Source organism: Coturnix japonica, chromosome 4, assembly GCF_001577835.2.
Source record: "Coturnix japonica isolate 7356 chromosome 4, Coturnix japonica 2.1, whole genome shotgun sequence".
Taxonomy (NCBI): domain Eukaryota; kingdom Metazoa; phylum Chordata; class Aves; order Galliformes; family Phasianidae; genus Coturnix; species Coturnix japonica.
In genome coordinates, this window is record NC_029519.1 from 79,459,916 (window position 1) to 79,483,707 (window position 23,792).

Genomic DNA, 23,792 nt, shown 5'->3' on the forward strand with positions numbered 1-23,792 from the left:
ACGATGTCTCTTTTCAGCAGAGACTGAATGGTGTTTAATACAACAGCTTAAGAGGACCAAAGATTTCATTAAATTAATATGTCTCTGGTTAATTCTATTTTATCTACTTATTCAGCTTACCCTTAAAACCCAATTAAAATCTCATTTATCTGATCCCAGGATTCAAATACGATTTGGCAATGAATTTGACAGCCTTATAGTAACTACATTACTACACATTGTGCCCCTAGGTATTTTAGATGCTATCAGAACAAACTCAGTCACTGTCCACTTTAAGCTCCAGAAATGTCATTGGGGATCTCTGATTTTACACTGAAATGTTTCACAGCAATGCAAAAAAACTGTGATGCTATACAGGATATGAGTCAATCTTCTGTATAAATTGGAAAAATTCCCTTTGAATAAAAGGGAATTATAACTCACATGCTTAACTCACAGTCTGACCAAATGCCCCAAACAACTTCCAACACCTACATGTACTGTAATGCATCCAACCACATTTCTCCATTTTTTTTTATTTTTTTTAATTGTATTTATTTACTTTATTTTAAATAACTGACAAACAAATGAAAAAAATTAGTCAAGGTATCAGCTAATTAACTGACAAACATATAAACAACCTGCATGACATATGTACTGTAAAAGTACAGAGTCAATATGTTAACCTAAGCTTAATCATAGCTTACTTCATAAAGCACATAAGCTTAAAGCTTTATTATAGAGCAGTAGATTCCACAAAACATTTCATTCCATTCTGTTGAAGTCAAATACATGCTACAACATCTTGAAATAGCTGCAATCCCTGCTAAAATGACTCTGAAAAAGTCTCCAAATGTTCTCAGATATTCTGAAAACTGAATCAATGAATCAATATGTGACATTACAACAAATAAAAATAAAAATAAAAATAAAAATAAAAATAAAAATAAAAATAAAAATAAAAATAAAAATAAAAATAAAAATAAAANAAAAATAAAAATAAAAATAAAAATAAAAATAAAAATAAAAATAAAAATAAAAATAAAAATAAAAATAAAAATAAAAATAAAAATAAAAACAAAAATAAAAATAAAAACAAAAATACTGAAAGAATTTATTCCTCTACCTCAGTTCTCATTGAAACGAAACAATTCTTTCCTGTTATTATTTCACTAAGTTTTAGGGAGCTGCTTACAGTATAGATGCCTTTCATGCCTTTCATTTCTCAAGTAAAGACACAAAAATAAAGCATACATCCTCCCAGAGTGTCTGATATATAACTCAGAAAAAGTGATGAGTTACCAGGTCATGAGACACAATTTGTCTACTGTATTTATGAAGCCATAAGATAATTCTCCAGGTCCTATGTCAAAGCCCAGCAAAGTTGGTTATATTTCTTTGTATTTTATCATAAATGTCTGTTATAGAAGGCGATTTGTAAATTAGTCTGCACTAAGTTGCACATGTTCTTGAGCTTTGCATCATAAATCTGCATCTGAAATGATTTCAGAAGAGCAGGGGAAGCTCTTATCCCTTGCTTGCCAAATCTGTTAGTGAAATATAAAATTATCAAGGCATTTCAAAAAATGCAAGTAGAACTTAATATTCAATTTCTATTTGATAATTAACACACTTAATATTAACTTGATTTAAATATATATATTTTCTCAAATAACCTTTTGAATCTATTTTCTTCTAAAATTCCCATAACTACTAAAAATTAACCTCTTCATTTTAGATTTTATTGCATTTTCTTTGATTGCAGCTACACCACATCGGAATGCAGATCTCCAGTTATTCAGAAAACGTTTCTGGTATGCAAGTGTGCCCTCTTCTGGACATCTATTACCATGACTTCAGATGACATGAATATAAATTCTTCTAAGTGAAAATCGCTCCTTGTGTGGTTAAAAACATGAATAACTCAAACCAACACAGTATATGCAAAGCAGAGCTTAGTGGACCATAATGTAACTTCCTGGTTTTGTAGTTTGGATTGGTAACCAGAAGTGTAAACACTGTGATAACATTCATACATAGATTTGTGTTCTCTGCCTGCTTGTGGGAAAGTGGATCCTTGATGCTTTTCTATGGTTCTCAACAGGATCAATTTCCCTTCACATCCTTCTCTCTTCCCTCAGTTCCATGTGCCATTTGCAGGCTACTAATGAGAAGGAAGCAAATCTACCAAACTGCTCAAACCTGACTGCATGCATTGCTATAGCACATTTTGGCAATGCTCAAGAGAAGTGATACAAACCCATTTCCTAATCTGGGACACAAATGCCCTGACCAAGAATACCACTGCTGCTATGCACTCATCACAAACTCATGAAGCCCCAGTGTCTCTTTATGGTTACTCCTTCTTCTGCTCACCTGCAGAATAATAACATCTCAGAGACACAAATGAGTATAGTTAATACACTGTTTGAGTTTCCATCGATGCCTTCAGGTTTTTGTCAATTGAAAGAATGTGGATATGCTGTGCATATAATAAAAGATAAAAATCATTAAGTGAACAGAAGATGTTATGGGGCCTTCAGGATACAGATTTCTGATGCTTACTAATTTCATTAGGTTCATGCTTATCTTTGATGCATTCCCAATAACAATAAAGGCACTCTGAATGCTTTACCTTGCATTCAAAAGCATACATTGCATATCAATACGTATCTGGACTGCGCAAACACTGAAACTAAAACGCATACACAGATGCACATGGAGATAATAATTGTAATGCTACAAATATAATACAAAATGCAAGAGAAATTACTTTCTCACTGCTATTGACTTGCAGACAAAAAAAAAAGAAACCTAATAACAAACTAATGACCTGTAAATTCTAACTGTGGTATAAGGAAAAAATATTTAAGTTATGAATCAGACACACCATATATTCCAAGACTTTTCTACAGGTGAACAAATAGCTTTAACAATCCTATTTTCAGATAGCCTAAACTCTTTTTCTCCAAAACACTTTTGGTCTAAACATCCTGAATTTAAAAGGAGCAGGTATTCTTAGTAGACTCAGTATTTCTCTGTTACAGAACTAATAACTGCAAGATTTCCAGTAATGAACCTGTCTGGTATCAAAAGGACTCTTAAAAATGCAGTTTAGTTAATAATGGAATAACAATGAAGTCATATTAAGGAAGAGAATTCACAAAAGGACTGTAATGTAACATCATTAGAGCATATTTTTTCTGACCCTTCATGTCAATTGCATCATTAATTGTATATAGAGATAAAGGAAAATGAAAAAATAAGTCCTTACATACAGGCATTTAGTTGAATTTACTGGCAATCTAGAAAACTCCCATGCTAATTCAGAGGGAAATACCTTGCAGAAACATCTTTCAGCCTAATATAGCTATTCAGCTTCAGATTCCAAAAATCTCATTATTTATTTACATGCTAATAGGAGATACAAAGCTTTCTCAAAGGCACATCATGGTCCAGCTATACAAATACAGCTACAGCAGGTATCTACAAAATGTTCCCCAGTGGATACCACCAAGCCAAAGCCACCAGCAGTGTAATTCAGAACGTCCCACAAGTCATGACCCAGTTAATTAAAAAACCCAAACAGACAAAATACCACAAGGCTGTGTTATTCCATGACCAAAGAAACCTGAGGCCAAGGCAAATTGTTTGCATATCTGTCATCCCCAAGCCATAAAGACTCGCTTTGCAGAGGGCTACTCTGTTTGTTTTCGATAAAAACCATCAATGTTGTTAACTGAAGCTGCTACGAAAATAAATGTAAACGTGGACTTGCAAAATGAGAAGATGAAGGAATGAGTTAATAAAACAAGAAGTGGGGGAAAAAAAAAAAAAAAAGAACTCGCTTGTGTAATTGTAAGCAGTGCAGCATTTCTGTAAACACATCATAAAGAAACCAGGCATCTCCTATGAGGCCTTGATGATGAAAAATGAAGACTCAAAAGTTTCCTTGAAACGTGGCTGAATCCTTTTGGAGTTATAATGTAGGTAGCATACTTAGGTAGTGATTTATGTAGAGTCAGGAGAAGTTGAGGCACTCAGGAGGGATGCATAAATGTAAAGCCTAAAGTACTTGAGAAGAAACACTGTGGCACATCATAAAATATTTGCAAATTGGGAACATAGTCTTCTCCTCCAGTCATAACTACTGTGTTCCCAGTTGTTTATTTCAAGTTAGGAAAGACAAAACTGTTTTATAACATTCCAACGTGTAAAGTGAGTGGTAAATGAGCTTATCTCCAGCTTGAAATACAATATGGACTATTGGACAAGCTGTTCTTCACTAGAAATGCATCAAAAAAGCTTGGAGTTCAACAACAGTACCAAGCAGAATCTTGTCCAGCCAATGTGGTCATGGTCACATCAGTCAGTCCTGGTGACTCAGCATTTGGTCACTTGTCACTCAGCCCAGCCTCCATCCCAGGACAACTACAGACATCATTCTATCTCTTAACAGTAATTTCTTGCTCACTGTCACCCAGGCTAACCTTATGCAAGGTTATACAAGAATTATTGCTTTTCTCTTTTAAATATGAATTCAGATGGAGCTGTTAAACACGAGAGCTGACAGTATCTTGAGAGTTTATAGATTTCCCTTTGCTATCAGGTTTTTTTCATTCTCCAATCAAGCACAGTAACTTTAGCTGTCTTTTAAGGACATTTCATTTTCATGTAGTGCAGCATTATAGTTTTACTTTGAGAAGTTAAAACTTTTTACTGATATATTTGTGAAGAAAAACTGCCTGGAGTCTTATATTTTCCCTCTCTGTTTTCTCACATTTTGCATCTTCAAGATATGACATTTTCTTCTCTATAGAAACAGGAATTATAGCCTGTAGCACCTCAGTTGCAGTGAACAGCAGTCAGGAATAGGTATCAGCTTTAGAGAACAAGATTAAAAAGAGCAAACAGTAGGCAACATTATTCCTATGGTAATATCAGTAAAATATCAACAAAAAGCCTAGCCTGTAGAACTCTGAAACTCACACCTATACATTAAATAGCAGTAATACAAGGAATTCAGAAAGACGCGTTCATTCCAAAGAGCAGTCAAAACAAGTCAATAAGCAACACTAAGCATTCCCTATCCTGAAATACAATTGTAACAAACTGAAACCCAAGCACTTCTGAAATGTTAGCAGTGGCTGAGAGCAAGAATATGGGGTGAGAATGAAGGTTAACTCAACAAGTCCAAAGGCTAGAGAATATAAGTAGGTATGCAAACTAGATGGGAAATGTCTATTCAAATGTGCACTTTCACTCCTTCCAAGCCAGAACTCAAGTGGTTACAGAGATCTTTAACAGTCATGGCTTACTCACTTGTCAACCACTTTCCGAATTTGTCTGTGATACTCCACAGCAACCCAAAATTCACAGTCTGTCTTTATTTGGCACTGAAACCAACGATGTCAGAACATCTTTTTAAAGCATATTTTTCTATATATATCATTTTCTTCTTTTCTTATCCTAACCAGACATCAACAAGCTGCACCCTTACGCTTGCAAGAAAGAGTGCCCAGAGCTGGTTTACATGAATTTGGCAACACACTGCTAATCCATGAATCTAAGCTCAAGAGCTGGAGCTAGCAATTATCCAGGATTGCTGTTTCCTATCAGCCTGCAACACAAGTCATAAAGCATCCACAAAAGCAAAACAGCAGGAAAACAGGCCACGGTCAGAGCTAGCCATTCGCTAAAAAAATACTCTCATTCAAATAAATGGGAAACAGTTGTTTTAACAGCTTCTGTGGAACATTTCAGTGTAGGCTATTTTATGATTCTACAATGATGATTCTTTATAACATAAAAAAGGGCCTAACTACTAAAGAAGCACCATTTCTTCCTCTTCTAAGTTGAAACCTCTGCCCTCTTTAACTGAACTTTCCATGTTTTGTTGGTTTTGATTTTATATTTGGATGACAACATTCTGAAAGTGGCATTTGTGTTTTGTTTTTTTTTACACTCATATCCCTATGCCACATACCTGGAAATTTAGTTTCACCAATATTGATTCTGGCTCACAGACCCATATAATGACTTGTGGTTTCGGTTTACCCCATTTTCTGAACTTCACAAGTTACTTCAGAAAACTTTGGGTAACACACGGAGAGATTTCTCCCTAACATAAAACTAACCTTAGGAACATTAAGATCTACCTGGAAGCCTGTGATGGATCCATTCAGACTGGAAAGGCAAACAGGAGAAACAGCAGTGTTGTATGTGTTAAATTTTCTTTTGCGATGCAACAGAATATATTGATCTACCAAAAGCTGGTAAAGCAACTAGCAATGAAAACAGACCACAGGTGCAGGGAATATCAGGAGGTATGACGGATGTACTTAAAAAGCCCTGCAGGGGCACAGAAGATAAGATGCACACCTCTCCACAGGCAGCTTTCTAAGAAAGAGGTAGGCACAGAGGGTGTTCTGCAGGTGGAGAAAGTTTTCTTACACAACCCGTGCTACATAAAAGGCAGAAGTTCATACATTGTTCAGCTAGATGCTATTTCCTTTTCTTGTAGCAAAATCTGGTAAAACCCCTTTTTTCTCCTTGCATTGCCTTTAGCATTTAGCTAGAAAGCACAAGCAGCTTGTATCATCACACACAGCCAACCTTCTGTTTCATACAGCTGCCTGTAAACCTCCCAGTTTTCTCTTTGTGACTTGAATGCCATCCACATGTACAACAGAAAAAAAATAATAACAAAAGAAAAGAAAACATTGAAACTTGAAGAACGACAATTTCATTCTGACTGTTTCTTTTGCACTATAGTTTACTTTGTATCTACAGAAATTTAATGTAAGACAGAATGCTAACTACAGCAAATGTATACGGTATCAATGTGCAACATGGTAAAAGGGATTACAGAACCTATTTGTCTACCAAGCAGTTTGAAGTCCCCTCTGATTCTCAGTCATAGAATTAGATAACTAGAAAGGGATAGTTTTAAGCTGGGGAATGATTGACCTTGAATTGACTCTAAATGACATTGCAAATATCCAGTGATTATGTTGTCTGTAGCTGTAAACTAGGACCACTGAATATTCAATTTGTTCTGTGCTTTCTGTATCTCATGACAAGTATCAAAGAAGTATGTAGATGTGACCAACTATCATCAGCTAGACTGATCCACCATTTTGAAGCTGTTACCAAAAAGAGTGAAAAAAGAAAAGGTCAACATTTTATGTGGCTTGAAAAGATAGAAGGATTTCAAAGATTTAAGTCTCCGTGGGAAGAAGTTAAATATGTCCATCTTCATCAAACCATCTCAGGGTACAGACTCAGACTTACAACTGCATCATGTTAGGCAGCTTGGTGTTCATCATTCAGTTTTCCCCGTTTGAAACTTATCCAGGCTTTTAAAAGAACTTTGCAAATAAAATCTCTTTTGATAAGGAACATGCTCAGTGATATTGCAAAGAAAATCCATCCCTAGCAAAAAAATAATAATAATTAAATATTGAATCAAATTCTGCTAAGGTAAACTAATGATAGAAATTCAGCTTCTCTGTAGATGCCCAAAAGAGCTGTCTACAAGCTAGGTATCTAATCTTCCGTTCTTGTTAGTGGAGATTTAGTTAATATAGTCTGAGGTCTCCAGATAGAGTTATGCAGCTTATCATACATCAGATTATAAAACTAAGCTTACAAAAGGCCTTAACAGGATTTTCCTGATATCCGTCAGTTAAAAAAGCAGCTTAAACACCTCAGTCTCAGTTGATTTTATGAAGGTAGGAGTCAATCCATCCGCTGTTCCTAGAGCACACACAACATGGATGTGGGGCTGGCAGACATAACACAAGATCTATAAGCTTCCTACTGGGACACTACAGCCAAGAGCCTCAGCTGAAATGATCCAAAATTACCTGAACCAGTAATTTAAAACAGCACTAAGCATCTACTTTAGATGAACTGAGATCTTCATTTAGCTATAAGTATCTACATGTTGAAACATTAAGTGTCCTTAGATGTAAACTGAATCCCACATCTTGTATCCACAATGATCAGCTCAGACAGTCTAACGCAATATCATTCTTAAATTCTCCTATCCCAGATGTGTTTAAGTTAGAAGTACTTCACTTTTTAGGAAATTGGGTATATATTCAGTTTTTACAATGTGTATTCAATAGCCATAAAAAAAGAACTTAAATTGATTATATTCCTGTGCACTTAAAAAGATGCACTGCAATGACAAATGACAATCTATCAGATCTCCTTTTGAAAGACCTGCAAAATGACACCTAACTAATCATTCTATATAGCAAGATTTCATAGCAAGCAATTCAGAACATTTCCTTCCATCAAAGCCTCTTCATAATGGCTAAATAAGAATGCAAGAGCTTAGAATTTGCTTTCTATCACATTACCAGAACTTTTCAACCATCACTCAATTTAACAACAACAAAAAGCAAATATACTCTTTCAAATTCTGAACCAGCATTAACAGTTACTTCCAATGGTGACCACTATTTGGAATAAATACCTTAAAAAGTCATCATTGCTTCTATCTGTACAACAAAATAACTCAAGGATTAAATTTTGATGTTTATCAGCCTGCCATATAACTGTGTAACCATGTTAAAGGTTCATCCTTGGACAGTCTTACTAACGATATTTCAATGATACCAGAAAAATAAGATCCAAAAAATGCAGGCATAGCCTGGTAGAAATGACAGACAAGCATAAAGTAGGATTGTCAGTCTGAGAATGTTTGCTCAAACACCTGTTTGCAGATATTGAAGACCATATAATTAAAACTTTTCACTGATATTATATTCCAGTGCCCAGAAGGTCACAGAAGGGTGATAATATTCACAAGGACTGCTTGTTTCAAATGGCAACTATCATTTTTTCAGAACAGAAAAAAAAAAACAAACATTTCTTTATAGTTCTTCAAACAAAAAGTTGCCATTTTTAAGTTGTTTATATGGCTTGGGAATTCACCCATCCTCCACAGGACTCAGGAGTAATTTTCTGGGACAAGTTAGGTAGAACAAAGGCACTGCAGGTTAACACTACATTGTCAACAGCTCTTGAGTCCATCCACTAACAGCTGTGAAGGCACAGCAGACACCTTGTTGTGGGAACAGCAATACTGATTAACAGTACTCACTGCTTTCATAACTACAGAATATTTAATGGCTTCAACAGCAAGCAAAGACCTTCAGTGGCTTAACCGAAACATTCCGACACATCATCTCACAGGAGCATCTATAGGTAGCATCTTAACACACACCATGACCATTATTGCACAGTGGATATCATTTTGATAATGAACTGTATTCATTTTCATTAGTGGAAACTGCTTTCAGGCCATTATCCACTGACGTTGGTTTCATTTAAAAAGTATTTTATCCCAATGTGATTATTTGTTGCCTATTTAGTGTACAAGAAGGAACTTCAATGCTACCGCTATGGGGAGTGATGAGTTCCCTCACAGACCAAAAGCTCCTGCTAGGGAAAAGTTCAATGATTTAGCAGAAAACAAACCAGTGCTAAGCATGCATCACTTACATTGTTCATGTACTCGCTGAGCAGGTCCTGAAGTGCCTGTCGCACAGCGTTGCACTCAGCTACGATGCGCTCCCGGCGGTCATCCCGCGTGCATGAAGAGTCTGCCATCAGCGCTGCCCCACTGATGATACTCTCCAGCCTCTCCTCCAGAGATGGCCTGAAGCGGGCCTCACTGAACGTCATGGGGTCTAAGATGATTTTGTTCTGAAAAGCAAAATGGCAATGAGAATATTAGCAGGATAAATGGATCTCCGTGAAAGATGTGGATTGGTTTTAAAGGGTCCAGAGGGCCACAATGATCAATGGGATGGAGCACCTCTTCAACATAGGTTGAGGGAGTTGGCTTGTTTAGATTGGGGAAGAGAAGGTTCCAGGGGGGACCTCACTACAGCCTACCAGTTCTTAGTGGGAGCTTCTACACAGGAAAGAGAACAACTTTTTCCATAGAACAAGGAGGAATAGTATTAAACTAAAAGAGTGGAGATTTACATTATATGTTAGGAGGAAATTTTTTACTCACAGGCTAATAAGCCATTGTAAAAAACAGTCTGCACAGAGATCTGTGGGTGTCCTAGCACTTGTGAGAATTGAAGGCTAGACTGGATGGGGGCTCTGGGCAATCTGACCTGGTGGGTGGCAACCAGCCCACAGAAAGGCTAGAAACAGATGGGCATTGAAGTCTCTTCCAAACCAAGCCATACTATGATTCAATAATTCTAGATCTTGATTATTACTTATATTGTTTCTTATTTCAGCAGCTTCAAAGAGTTTCTAATATTTCCTATGGATCAATTATCAACCAAATTCCTAAGAAATAAATACTAAAGAAATACCCAGCAGCTAAGAAATCCCATTGTATGTATAAAAAGAATTCATAGCATATACATATTTTCACATATAAAAACACTACTGTTACAAACAGCACAAATGGTTCAAATATCAGTTTGGGAAGCACACCATAAAAAAATAAATAAATAAATAAATAAATAAACAAACACAAACTACTGGGGTATGTATATAATGATTGTGCATCTCTCTACAAATATACACAGTGCAGGTATATATATCATGAAAACATTTACTAGAAAACATTTGCTTTTCAAAGACTGCTCAGTATTTAAAACAGTTTAGTTCTTGAATAATGATAAATGATAATATTAAATGTGCTACCAAATATTAACAAGTGATAAAATGCACAGATTCTGCACTGGTGGTAAATAATGTCATGTCATACTGTGAGCTTTGAATCACCAATATGTCACATTCTGATTTCTGTCTTTGCAGTTTTGAGGTAGCAAATACATAAGAAGTAATATTCTGCTCTTACTTACAGACACCTTAGCAACACCGTGTCACTCATAACCTTTAGCTGTACTCATGCAAATAAGTTCCATAATGGTTTATTGTCTAAAAATGTTCTCTGAGCTACATGCTTCCTATTTTAGTTTTAAAAGAAAATCTCGTATTATAAATTAAACTATCTGAAAAAGGTAAAGCTATCTTGCTTTATAAGAATCAGCAAAAACATCTGAAACAACACAGGATTTGATTAATGAACCAACTGCATTTTTGTGGTTCATTTGATGGCTTTGTGATTAGTCCATTTCCTGCCATATCTAACTGCAAGATGATACGGTTAATTTGAAAATATAAAATAAATCATCATACACTACATTAAAATGTAAACCAGGATTCAGATGCATGATATATATATCCGACATTCTCTTTAACACTGAAAACTGTATCAGATTATGAGGAAGGAGCAGATGCTTCAATAAAGTTCAGGGTTAAAATTATGATTCTAGTTACTTATGGACTACAGCTTGTATGGAGGTCAGTGAAACTTCCAATTAATTCCTCTGCACAAAAATACACACCAAAAATTAACAAATCCCCAAATAACAATAATAATAAATCTCTCTCTGCAATATTTATTTATTTATTTTTATTTATTAATCAAGCCCTGCAATATTTATAACTTAAATAAACACAAAGCAGTTAAATAGCAAGAAGTGCAAGGATGTCAGGAAATTTATTAATATTCATTCATTACTAAGAAGGAAATACAGAAGAATTCTAAGCAGATATCATATTGTTCCAGCTCCAGGAACTGCTGACTTCATAGAAATGGATGCAACATTAACCAGAATGTGAAATAATGTCTTGCATGCATCTTCTAGGGTCTATGTTTCATAGTTGCAAGCAAAGCAGTTTTATAAGCATCTAAATTAGAAATGACTTCTCTAATAGCTGGGCCTACGCATATTTATGTAGCAGTGCTTTTCAGTCAAATGTTAATACTTAGAGCTCACTGCAGTACTTACGTTCATAGCATTGGGACTTTCAAAAGCAGCTATATAAATTCATGTTTACAATAGCATATTTGATTCTGTAATAGCAAGAATGAAATTGCATCGATTGACCAATCTTAGCAATTTATGTCAATTACAGGAAGCACAGGTAAAATAAATTCCTCTAAAACCAGTAAAGGACAAGTCTCGAGTTTCCATCACTTACTGAGAGCCACTCTTCAATTGATGAATGCAAATTAATTGGAAGATTCAATATGCTTTAATCAATTAACTAGCATTAAAATCATAAATCAATGACCAACATTATAATCCAGATTTTATACTTAAGTGTTTCAAGGCTCTTTGTAACTGCAGACTGCCTGGTGTCACCTGTATCTTTGCAATGGGCTATTAAGTACATTATTTTGGATTAATTTGCTGAAACAAATTCCAAGAAAATTAATTACAACATAATTACAAACTTAAAGTCTGTTAAACTTGTAATAATACCTTCTTTAGACACACTGTAGTTACGTATACCCTCTGTTTTTTAGAAGTCATAAATAGGTACTTATGGAGTAGTTGCAATGTATTCATAAAGAATTAAAGTTTTCAGAAAATAGATGCCTTCTCACTAACAAGTAGTACAGGTCATTTCTTTCATGTTCAAAGAGGACTAATCTCTCACAAACATTAATAAACTTCTGAAATCTAATATCTGAGATAATTATCCACATTCAAAGAAACAGTACTGAAAACAACTACATACTATAGCCTGCTCCAAAGAGACAAGTGGCAGAGACTGTAATGGATATACTATTAAATTTAACCCATGATTTTAGTTATGTATTATAGGAATTTCTATAGCAGCAACTACTGAAACCAACAAAGGATGAGCCTTACAAGAAGCAGTGCAAGTGCAGCAGTGACCTGACCTGAGCTGGCTTTGGTGCCCTACACCTCTAAGCAATGCACCATCTCTCCTGTCCTGAGCTACCACTCAGAATCAACACAAGCCACAGACTATAGGAACACAGCAAATCTTCTGTGTTAACTGTACAGGACTGATCTCTATGTACATATCTTAGGATGGAAAGAGAGACAATGAGTAATGAGGATGCAACTGATAGTTTAGGATTCCAAATCACATGATGTCATGCTCATTTAAAAAATCTGGGAGGAAAGAAGGAGGAGAAGGGGACATTTGGACTGTTCTTCCCAAGTAACCATCACATGCAATGACTGCTACTTGCCTGGAAGTGGTTAAACAACTGTTCTAATTTTGCCCTCCTTCCTGCATACACAGCTTTTGCTTTATCTCCTCCCACAAGTTCTCAGTCTTTTTACCTTTCCAATTCTTTATCCAACCCCACTTGGGAACAGTAAGCAAGCAGCTGTGTGATTTTGAACTGCCTGCTGGCTTAAACAACACAATCCATTTATGTAGGTGTTGTGATCAGAGAGCACACAATCATTCCAACTTCACTGCAGCGATCTCAATTGGAATATCTTTTTCAGCAATAGAAAAAATAAATAGGATTTAATAGAAACTAAAACAAAATGTTAAGATGAATTTAATCTTTTGAAACAGTTCTGGAAGCCCAGAACTACTTGCCAGGTTACAATAGTCAGCATTTTCCACATTAATCACCTGCTCTTGCAAAAAGTTACTTACTTAGTGCATTGCTGTCTTGTTCATATATATATGAACAGCTATAACTTACCATGTAAATTCAACCAGGAAAAGGTCTCAGGTAACGTTTTGTGGAAGGAACAAAAGAAACAGGTCCATACAGCTTTCTTGTTTATGCAGATGGTTGTATGAGAGCTGAAGAGAAGACTCTCACCTTCACACAAATGGCTTTTTGAGAATTCCCCAGCCAATAACCTCCCATCTTAGAGAGTGAAGAAGGAATTCATGACCTATTTGCAATTCCCGCATTGTTCTATTGTGTAAAAAGGATGATGAGAGTAATTATGGTCTTTATCTCTCTTTTACACCATCAGTGAAATGGAAAACAGGTTATTTCTTCTGAGAATTTAGAAGTAAACTTTAAAACAAAATATGAATCCGCATAAAGAGAGACATGTTATGTTTTAACGGGAATCAACCTCTCTAAGAAAATTAACTGATAAATAAATACTAATTAAGAATCTTCCTTAAACAAGTATAGGAATAACTATGGAAATATCACTTCCATGAGATGCTGGCAGTGTTCACATGTGACTTACATAAGCATCGCACAAGTGCTAAATCAGCACATTCAAAATAGTACCAACTGTAATTCAACTGGATAATTTCACGACACATGGCTAAACACAAACTGAAAAATCTTTCATATATTTTGGATATGACCATTCAGATATTCAACTATCAATAACACAATTACAAAATCTCCACAACGGAGAAATTATTTTCCTGTAGAAAATCTATGGAACGTTTAGAGATATGAATATATTTATGTCAATTCGCTTTTTAATGTGTGTTTCATTTGTGTTTCCAGTCTCTAACAAATTTGTTCACTACAAAATCTCACCTGCAAATAAACTGATCTTTGTCCTATTATAGTTTAAATGCATTTAAAAGAAAAACACGATCAAAAGAAGTGGCAGCAATAAGATACGGTTAAACTTACAAAAAGCATTTGCATTTGCGTTGCTAAATGTTTTCTGCAAAGCTAATTTACTATACAAAAGAACGGAGATACAGCGTTTCAGGGGAAAAGAAATGCCAAGAAACCCACTAGGTGGTGCTCTTAAACAGCAAATAACCACCCAGATCTCACCAGCAGCATTCGTAGTGCCTAGAGAGAAATGAATGCACATGACTCCAGCTGCCAGTAGGGAACGGTATTTCCCTTTACAAGAGGAAAGAGGGAATAACTTGGATCCACTGTGTTTTCCCTCTTTCTTAAAGTATCAAGTGATATACAGCACTCCCAACCCTTTGTTCCCGAAGACAATGAACAGGAAATTGAGAACAAGAGGTTAATGATAGTGTTCAGGGAAGGAAGGGAGGGCAGCTGCAAAACTGTTGTCTGAAATAACCAAAGTATGGTTAGAAAAGTGGGAAGTTCTGTTCTTTCCAATGAAACATGGTATATTTTATCATAAAGGTTACAAAAGACCGCTAGCATCATTTGTCTAACCACCATCCCATCACCACTATATCCAGTAAACCACGTCCCTAAATGCCGATCACTTCTTTCTCATCTCTAGCAGGTCAATTGCATTATAACAGAAATTATTACAATATTTAGTCAAGACTCAACGCAATTTTGAAACCATATAGACAAGGGGTGATACACAGGCATGGCAAGTCCAGACAGAACGTGGATGAATGTTCCTAGTAAGCAGCTTTAGTGACAACTGGATGTATGCACACAGAAACAGTAAGTCATTGTTCATTTGTTTGCATTAATGTCTATTAAAATAGAGCACTCTCTCTGTATTTTAAATACAATTTAATTTCATTCCATTTATAAGCACAGAGCTCAAAGAGAAAGTCAGCTAAGCAGTCTCATCAGTTATGATGAAAAGTAGATGGGGAAGAAGACTGGTGCAGCTGAACAGAGAACTTATGCTGAGACTCTAGGAGAAAAGGAGAGTTTACCTCCTATGGAAGAAGGGCCAGGCAGCTCGGGGAGAGTACAAGGAATTTGGTAGCATATGCAGGGCGAGATGGGCCAAAGCCCATCATGAGCTCAATCTGGCTGCTGTGGTAAAGAACAACAAATAATGTTTTTACAAATACATTAGAAGTAAGAGGAAGGGCTAATGAGAATCTCCATCGTTTACTGGATGCAGATGGGTACCTGACCACTCAGGATAAGGAAAAGGCTGAGGTTCCCAGCGCCTTCTTTACATCTCCTTTTTATAGTCAGAACTGTAATCCTCTACCCACTGACCTGGAAGTCTGCAATGGGGAGCAGAATAAATGCCCCCATGATTCAGGTGGAAAGAGTTAAGAGATCCGCTACTCAGCCTGGACTGTCAAGGGTCAGTGGCTCCAAATGGGATTGACCTGAGGGTACTGAGGGAGCCAAGCTGCTTTCCACAATCTACTAGCAACCTTGGTCAACTGAAGAGATCACAGATGACTGGAGACGTGCTCATATGACACCAATCTTGAAGAAGGGTCATAAGGAAGAATCGAGGAAGTACAGGCACATCATCCTCACCTCAGTGACAAGAAACAGATCATCTTGACGGCGATAACATGGCAGGTGCAGGACAACCTGATCCCCTGATCATGCTCAGCCAGTGTGGGTTCACGAAAGGCAGGTCCTGCTTGATCAAACTAATCTCCTATGATCGAGTTCCAGGGAGGTGATTGTCCCCCAGTGTTTGGCGCTGGTAAGGCTTCACCTCGAGTACTGTGTTCAGTCTGGGACCCCTCACCTCAAGAAAGACATCGAGACCCTGGAGCGTGTCCAGAGAAGGGCAACAAAGCTGTGAGGGGTCTGGAACTCAAGTCTTATGAGGAGCCACTGGGAGAACTGAGGTTCAGTCTGGAGGAAGCTCAAGGTGAGATCTTATTGCCCTCTACAAATACCTGAAAGGAGATTGCAGTGAGGTGGGGGTTAGCCTCTTCTCCCAGGTAACAGTGATAGCATGAGAAGGAATGACCTAAACCACACCAGGGGAAGTTCAGGTTGGATATTAAGAAGAATTTATTCTCAGAAAGAGTGGTCAGGCATTAGAACAGGTTGCCCAGGGAAATGGTAGAGTTCCTGTCCCTGGAGGTTTTTAAGGAAAGCAGAGATGTAATACTTAGGGACATGGTTCAGCGGGCAATATGGGAGACAGATGGACAGTTGAACTAGGTGACCTTTCCAACCTCAGTGGTTCAACGAATCAAAACTTTCAAAGGTACTTAAACATTAAACATTTTAGGATGATATATTTGAAACGCCTACAATCTGAATTTCAGAAGAGGTTTAACTTTCAAAGTGTTTGTATACCCTACAACTACATTTCCAAAAACTAAGAAATCCCAGCCTTGGCTCCATGCTGTGACTAGAAACACCCCCTGACTAGTTGGACATGCCCTGTACCCAACAAATACCATTTCAGCCTACCACTGACAACAAGTGACAGCAGCAGTCCTTTGACAATGAGAAAGGCTGAGACCTAAACAGCTGTATCAGACAGAAACTGCCATGTGCTCAAAGTAAACATTATATTTTCAGAATTCAAAGCAAGTTCTTGGCACACTCCTCTGTGTACCTTGCAGAAATTGGGATAATTTTCTCCAGAGGAACAAAAGGAGCTCCTTTAGTTGTTTCAGCAAGAATCCAGAAATACTGAATGACTCTAAAATGTATAACAAACTTTAATAAAATTATTCACTATTAATCAAGAAATATCTGGAATCAAATGATCTGAAAATGCAAAAACATATAAGGACAATTAAACATGTATTTTTTTTAAGTTTTATCTATCCATATCAAGTAGTATTTTAATGCAGCGAATGCAGATACAGAACAGATTCATAAACTCTCTTCATTTCTACATAAATATCTCTGAGAAGAATTAAGTGATAATTTTTTTCAAATATTTAACTGCTAAGAGCTCACAGGTGATTTTATATCACGTCTCAGTGCTATATGACTCTACAGAGTATGACAGTGTAACACCTACAAACATAGTAGCTAAAGTAATTAAAATAGGTTGGATAATGACTCATATTACACGTGATGATATTTTGATAGAGAAAATATTCAGACTAATGACACTGCAGTCATCTGAAGTGTTAAGCCACAGAGTGCTGACTCTGAAATCAGAAATACTGAAGTCTGAGAACTGGCAAATGCTATGGAAAAACATGCATCATTTTAATAGAGCAGAATTAACTTATCATACAATACCAGGTTTAATATTCACTTCAGAACAACTATGGACAGAACATGATCCTATGACTATGTATTTCCCATGCACATTTACAACGCCTGCCACATCACATAAACCAGGAAAGACTTTACCTGAGAAGAAAACCGATGAACAAATGTTGTCCAAAAAAGGCAGGGTTCAACATCAGATGTCTCGCATCGTCTCCACAGCCCAATGAATCACTGAATTTACTTTCACTAAGCACAACAGCCTTTTCCAGAGAGCAGTAGCATCATCAGTTTAGATCTGCTAAGAGTCACGTGTTTTCTGTGACTGTTTGTCAAACCTCTACTGTCCATAACAGCAAAGTCACACACAAAAGCCAGAGTACAATCAGATAAACAGGGATATTATTCCCAGGACCTTACCAGTAAGGGATCTGTAAGCTGAGAAGGCCTTGTAAACCAGGCAGAATTCTTTAAATCTTGACCCACAATAATTTTACAGGAAAAAATACATAATTAGAAATACAGATACTAAAACAATATTGGTACCATCAATGAGGGCAGTAGTATTTTTTTTTTTCTTTATACCTAACACTACAATGAAATTTGAGTCTATCTCTCGGTCCCACAGTAGCTCTGAATGGTTTTAGCAGTGTTTCACCTTCTGCTGCTCCTTTTCATTCACTACACGGGCAACTGCTCTGACCCATGAAGGAAGAAATTTGATCAGAGCACAGCTTCTGGTTTGCAGCGTGACGAGCCACGACAGGAAGGGAATATGTTATCAATGGCACAAACCCTTCTGCTAGTCAGCTACCAGCCCATTTGCTCTCCCCATGCCTATCCACACATTTTCAGTTGACATATTTCCAGAGTTGTCCCCATTTCCCTACTGCTATCATTTCCATATTCATTCTTTGCCTTTTTTTTTATTACCATATCCTACTCAGTCACTGAGCCACTCAGTCACTCCTATTACATCTACTCTTCCTATTATCATCTCCTATGTAAACGCAATGACAGTAAGCTGCAGATTCATAAGAAGCTCAATCTTGTGACAGAAGAGGAACCACTTGTACAAACGCCTCCACTTCCAGCCCAACACAAAGAAGAATTGAGTAGCACCCAAAAAGGTGTGACATATACTTGCATTGCAACTTTGTAAGGAGAAAAACTGCTGCAAAAAAGATGAGTCGTGCAATTAGAATGAAGAGAAGCTGCAGCACCTTGTCTGCAACTAGCAGGACCGGCTTCATCTGTTTGAAAGCTGCCTTATTTGATTAATATAATCCATGATTCAATACACTCTGTTAATGATTCCAGGATGCTCAGCTCCATCATCATCCTTATTTTCCTGCATTATCTTCCTTCCTGACATGCCAGATAAATCTGATTTCACCATTCAACAAAACACATGACAAACGTCACAGAAATGAACTGCCAGATTTATCACACTTTGTGTTATTTATGTAGCTGGATATTTCAAGGATGCCAGGGCAGAGGACAAATTCTTTCCCTCTAGCACAGCTGCAGTGTATGACTACAAAATCCTTATAATTCATGACCATCAGCAGCAAATAACTATTCCTAGTTACAAATAACACAAATCAACATCTTCACTTTGCCTCTGCTTTCTAAGAAAATGGACCTGAATGAAAAGAAAAATGTGAGTCCTGTCTAAAATGCACTTAGTTAAAAACACTGTAGATTTCATGGCGAAACATTTCATTTTCCACACGCTTATGATACTCACATCAAATTCATTTAGTGCAGCAGCAAGCTCTCCTATGCCAGTATGCCCCTTGTTTTCATCAGTGGGTGAGGTGGCTTGGGCAGCATTGGAGATACCAGCAATTGCTTCTTGAACTTGCTTGAAGACATAGTCTCTGTTGGCCCTAGTGGCTGCAACATCCGGGTGACGAAGAAATGCTTGGGATGCAGTATACAACATGGTGGCATTCTTCTTCAGAGCACCTCGAGCTGCAGCCATTTCATCCCTGCAGTGAGGATCTTTCAGCTCCTACAGAAAAACACGCAATTATTTAGTTGTAAATGAAAGCCTTAGTGTTAGAAAGTATGGTCTACACTGTCACTGTCCAGTGATTATGAAGAGATGCCATTAATGACAAAATTGACCACAGTTCTCACAAAATCTTTTTATGTGCATAGTTACAGTTTTATTATGGGCACTGAATTTACAAAACATGTATTTTGTGGCTTCATAAGAATTCTCAATATTTCATGATTTGGATTCCTCCTAAAATATGTTTTCCCCCTCGATGAGAAGGAAAGTCCATGCATTTGTTTTCTTTTCCTGGCTACAACTGCTGTGCTTATATATATTTTTCCCAAAGTTTTCCTTTTAAATATAATACACATTTTCCTTTCTTTACAATTGGATCTATTTCTTGTATACTTTGCTTTTTGCCTTAGCAACTCATTCTTCCTTTCGTTTCCTCTTACAGCAGATATCCTGCAATACCTTACCAGAATAAGATGGCACCATATTATTTTTATTTATCCACTAATACCTTCATTTATATAGAAAGTGCAAAGTGGTGAGGCCAGGCTCTTTTCAGCAGTGTGTGGATACAGGACAAGGAGAAACGGCCAGAAACTGGAGCATAGGAAGTTCCACACTAATGTGCTCAAGAACTTCTTTACGGTGAGGGTGACAGCGCACTGGAACAGGCTGCCCAGGGGGGTTGTGGAGTCTCCTTCTCTGGAGATATTCAAGACTCGCCTGGACACCTACCTGTGCGATGTGGTGTAAGGAGCCTGCTTTGGCAAGGGGGTTGGACTCAATGATCTCTAGAGGTCCCTTCCAACCCCTACGATTCTGTGATTCTATGTGAATCTTTAAAGGTTTATGCTAAGACTTGCTTTTATCTTTTCAAAACTCCAACAATACAAGAGACAAATAACCATTTTCTTTCCGGTTAACATTCTTAAATTTTTCACATAATTTTCACTACATTTCTGGAAGAGAAGTGTCTGAATATACAAAATATTGTTTATGTGATACTAGCCCTGCATTTCTGAGTTGTTAGAAATGTACAAGTGACAGAAAAATAAATCAGTACCACTGCAATGCAAAAAATAAATAGAAGAATGAATGCATAAAGTCAGCTTTCCAAACTGAGTGTGCCCTGCAATCTGCAATACAAAGACATCTCTGAACAATTATCAATATTCAAGCAAAACTTTGTGTTGAGCAAACTGTACATGACTCCACAATGGAAAAATGTCTGGACTCTTCAGAACAGTGTTCAGGTGAAAGTTCTGTTCAGTACAGAGTTGAATAGCTATGGGTGCTGAATAAATGCCACCATGACTTTCAGTTCAGGTTTTGTTTTTTTGTTTTTTTGGTTGTTTTTTTTTGTTTGTTTGTTTGTTTGTTTGCTTGTTTGTTTTCCATCTGCTTAAGTAATAAATGAATTGGGTACGTACTTGTATTTTTAAGCATCTGAAAACTAACAATGTTGGTTTAAAACACAAATTAGACTCCCACTTTTGAATCTGAATTAGACTGCACTACCAAAGAGCTCCTGCTTTTCAACTGTTGGAGTACCCCCAAACCAGTTGAGCAGGAACAGTCACCATTTGAAAACAATTCCTAACCCTCCAGGCAGCTTGCCTTCTCACCTTGAATTCATTAATAATTGAATTCAGTTGAATAATGTTCCTAAAACAATTACATTGTAAAAAATTACATCACATTCACAAAAATTGGTATGATTCGATGACGTGCCATGACACAGCGACTACTCATTATATGTTTTAAAAGCATCTTGAAAATGAAACAATATCTTTAGAGTCAGGCCTAAATTTCTCATCCACTGCTTTGGAATGTACTCACCTGCTGTCTTCGTGCAGCTACATAATTCAGTTTCACCATCTCTTTTCCAAATTCCTTAAAGCGATTTGCTAAATCTTGCTCATTCGTTGCATTTTTCACTGCTTCTAGGGCTTCCTCTACCTAGAACAAAATAGATCAGCAGTGTTAGCAGTTTGATCCAGTTGTATAACACCTGTAACTACTCTGTCCATTACACTTTATTATATGGACCCCATTTAGCATTTAGGTCCATCACTGAACAGTGGATTTATGACAGTCTCATTAACTTTAATCAGTTTTTTATAGATAAGCTGTGTGATTGGCATTCTGCATCATTTTCCAATTACTGTACTTTGGTGTCATGCAAAGTCAATTTAAAAGGAATAACTATGTTAATTTCCCCAGTGACCTCACACTAAATGTGTAGCATATGTGGCTAAGAAGGGAAGATAAGAGAAAATAGATGGATGTGTCCTTAACATTTGGTATAGGCTTTATGTGAGAATAGGACTGAGGCATAAATTCTAAACAAGACATAACTTCTAAAAAGGAAACTAAAATTTAGGGTTGAGATTTAAATTTAGTCTGATTTACCAAAATCACAGTGTCTTTATGAAACAAATGGAAAACAATGGATTTAACCCAGAACCTACTTATTATTTCCTTTCTGTCAGCTTTACTTTGAGATACTTCTCAGTTACTTCAGAACTGAGAAAAGCAAACAGAGATGCAGTCAGCCTGACTGAAGCTAACCAGCAGCAATATCAAACCCCAGTCACATTAACAAGTTAGTCCATTAAATCTGTCATAAATCTTAACCCTACACAGTGCAAGTAAAAACAAAATCTGAATGGATAAAATGTTCTTTTCAAAAAGTAAGCAAACTAACTTCTGAAATGAGACAGGAATTCAAACTTGTATTTCATTCCCTCGCGAGACAAAAAAAATGCAATTCCAAGGAAAAAGACTGAAAACTGAGTATGTTCTATTAATCCTTCATTCTAAAACCCATTGCTTTAATTTATGAGAATGTGCAGAAGCTGTTAAAACAGGCACATTTTCCTTTCTAAGAGAAACAGCTAATTCTGACTGAGAGATGGTTCTACATAAAAATAAGTTTATACCTTATTCTCCAAATTCTATTGGAAATCCATAAAATCAGTAGAAAAGAAACAAATACGAGTACAACTCATTATTTGTGTTGCTCTAACCATAGCTTTCTTCCTGTGGGATACAGTGTACATGTATTGTGATCTTTTAACTACCTTCTGTGGACTTAGGAATATCCAGAAGTTACAAGGCAGTACAGCAGAAAATCCATACATTTGTGTAGGAAAATGTACATTTCAAGAATCTAAACCATATCTGATAATCAGATTTTGAATGTTGATCATATTCTATTGTGTATCATCTATTTTACAATCATAGAATGGCCTGGGTTGAAAGGGACCAGAAAAATCATCTGGTTTCAACCCCCTGCTATGTGCAGGGTCACCAACCACAAGCACAGGCTGCCCAGAGCCACATCCAGCCTGGCCTTGAATGCCTGCAGGGATGGGGCATCCACTGCCTCCTTGGGCAATCTGTTCCAGCATGTCACCACCCTCTGGGTGAAAAACTACAACCCATTCAGTTCCAAAATGAGTAAACTGGTTACTAGAGGACTTTGAAACAAGTTCATTTCTGAGTAACTTCTCTGCTCAAACAAACACAAAGAAGCTCAACTGCACAGATGTGCTCCCCTGATTAAGTAGCAGGCGATTCATTACAATACTCATAATGCTAGATATCTATCATCTATATCATATTACCAAATACTTCAAGTGTTTCATAAGTTTCACTGTTTCTAATTCTAATAGAACAAAATATAATCTGAAAGAAATGACTAAATATCCTTCCAGATGACAACTGCACATATTTGCTCTGAAGCATTAATTAAAACGTACTATCTCAGATGATGTCTGTAACACAACTCCTTTGACATGCTTTCAATGAAAACTGATTACAGCACATTTCAGGATCCCTACAGAATAAATTAGCCTTCATAACTCCGACATGCTGCACGATTTTAGTTTAATGATTTTATGGTTAACTTACACCACTCTTTGAACGCTACTACTCAGTCAATACAATATTGGTCCCAATGTAATTTTCTTTCATGTGAACTTTTTTTTTTCCCTAGTAATTTATTTATTCATCTAAAACATGTTTGCATTACAAAATGATAAGATAAAACTATTTTTCACTGTCAGGCCTTAGAAATAGTTTACTGTCTGGAAATGAAAAATAAATAGATAGATAGATAGATAGATAGATAGATAGATAGATAGA

At 36.6% G+C, this 23,792-nt stretch overlaps 1 protein-coding gene across 2 annotated transcripts in view; it reads right to left on the reverse strand.

Annotated features, from left to right (window-relative positions):
* CTNNA2 (catenin alpha 2) overlaps positions 1-23,792 on the reverse strand; it is a 424,920-nt gene that overhangs the window by 293,766 nt on the left and 107,362 nt on the right. For both annotated transcript variants that reach the window (XM_015862648.2, XM_015862647.2), the window contains exons 5-7: positions 21,483-21,602; positions 19,377-19,643; positions 9,496-9,699 (exon numbers count right to left, since the gene is read on the reverse strand). In XM_015862648.2, the coding sequence (XP_015718134.1) occupies positions 9,496-9,699; positions 19,377-19,643; positions 21,483-21,602 (591 nt within the window). The remainder of the gene's footprint in view (positions 1-9,495; positions 9,700-19,376; positions 19,644-21,482; positions 21,603-23,792) is intronic.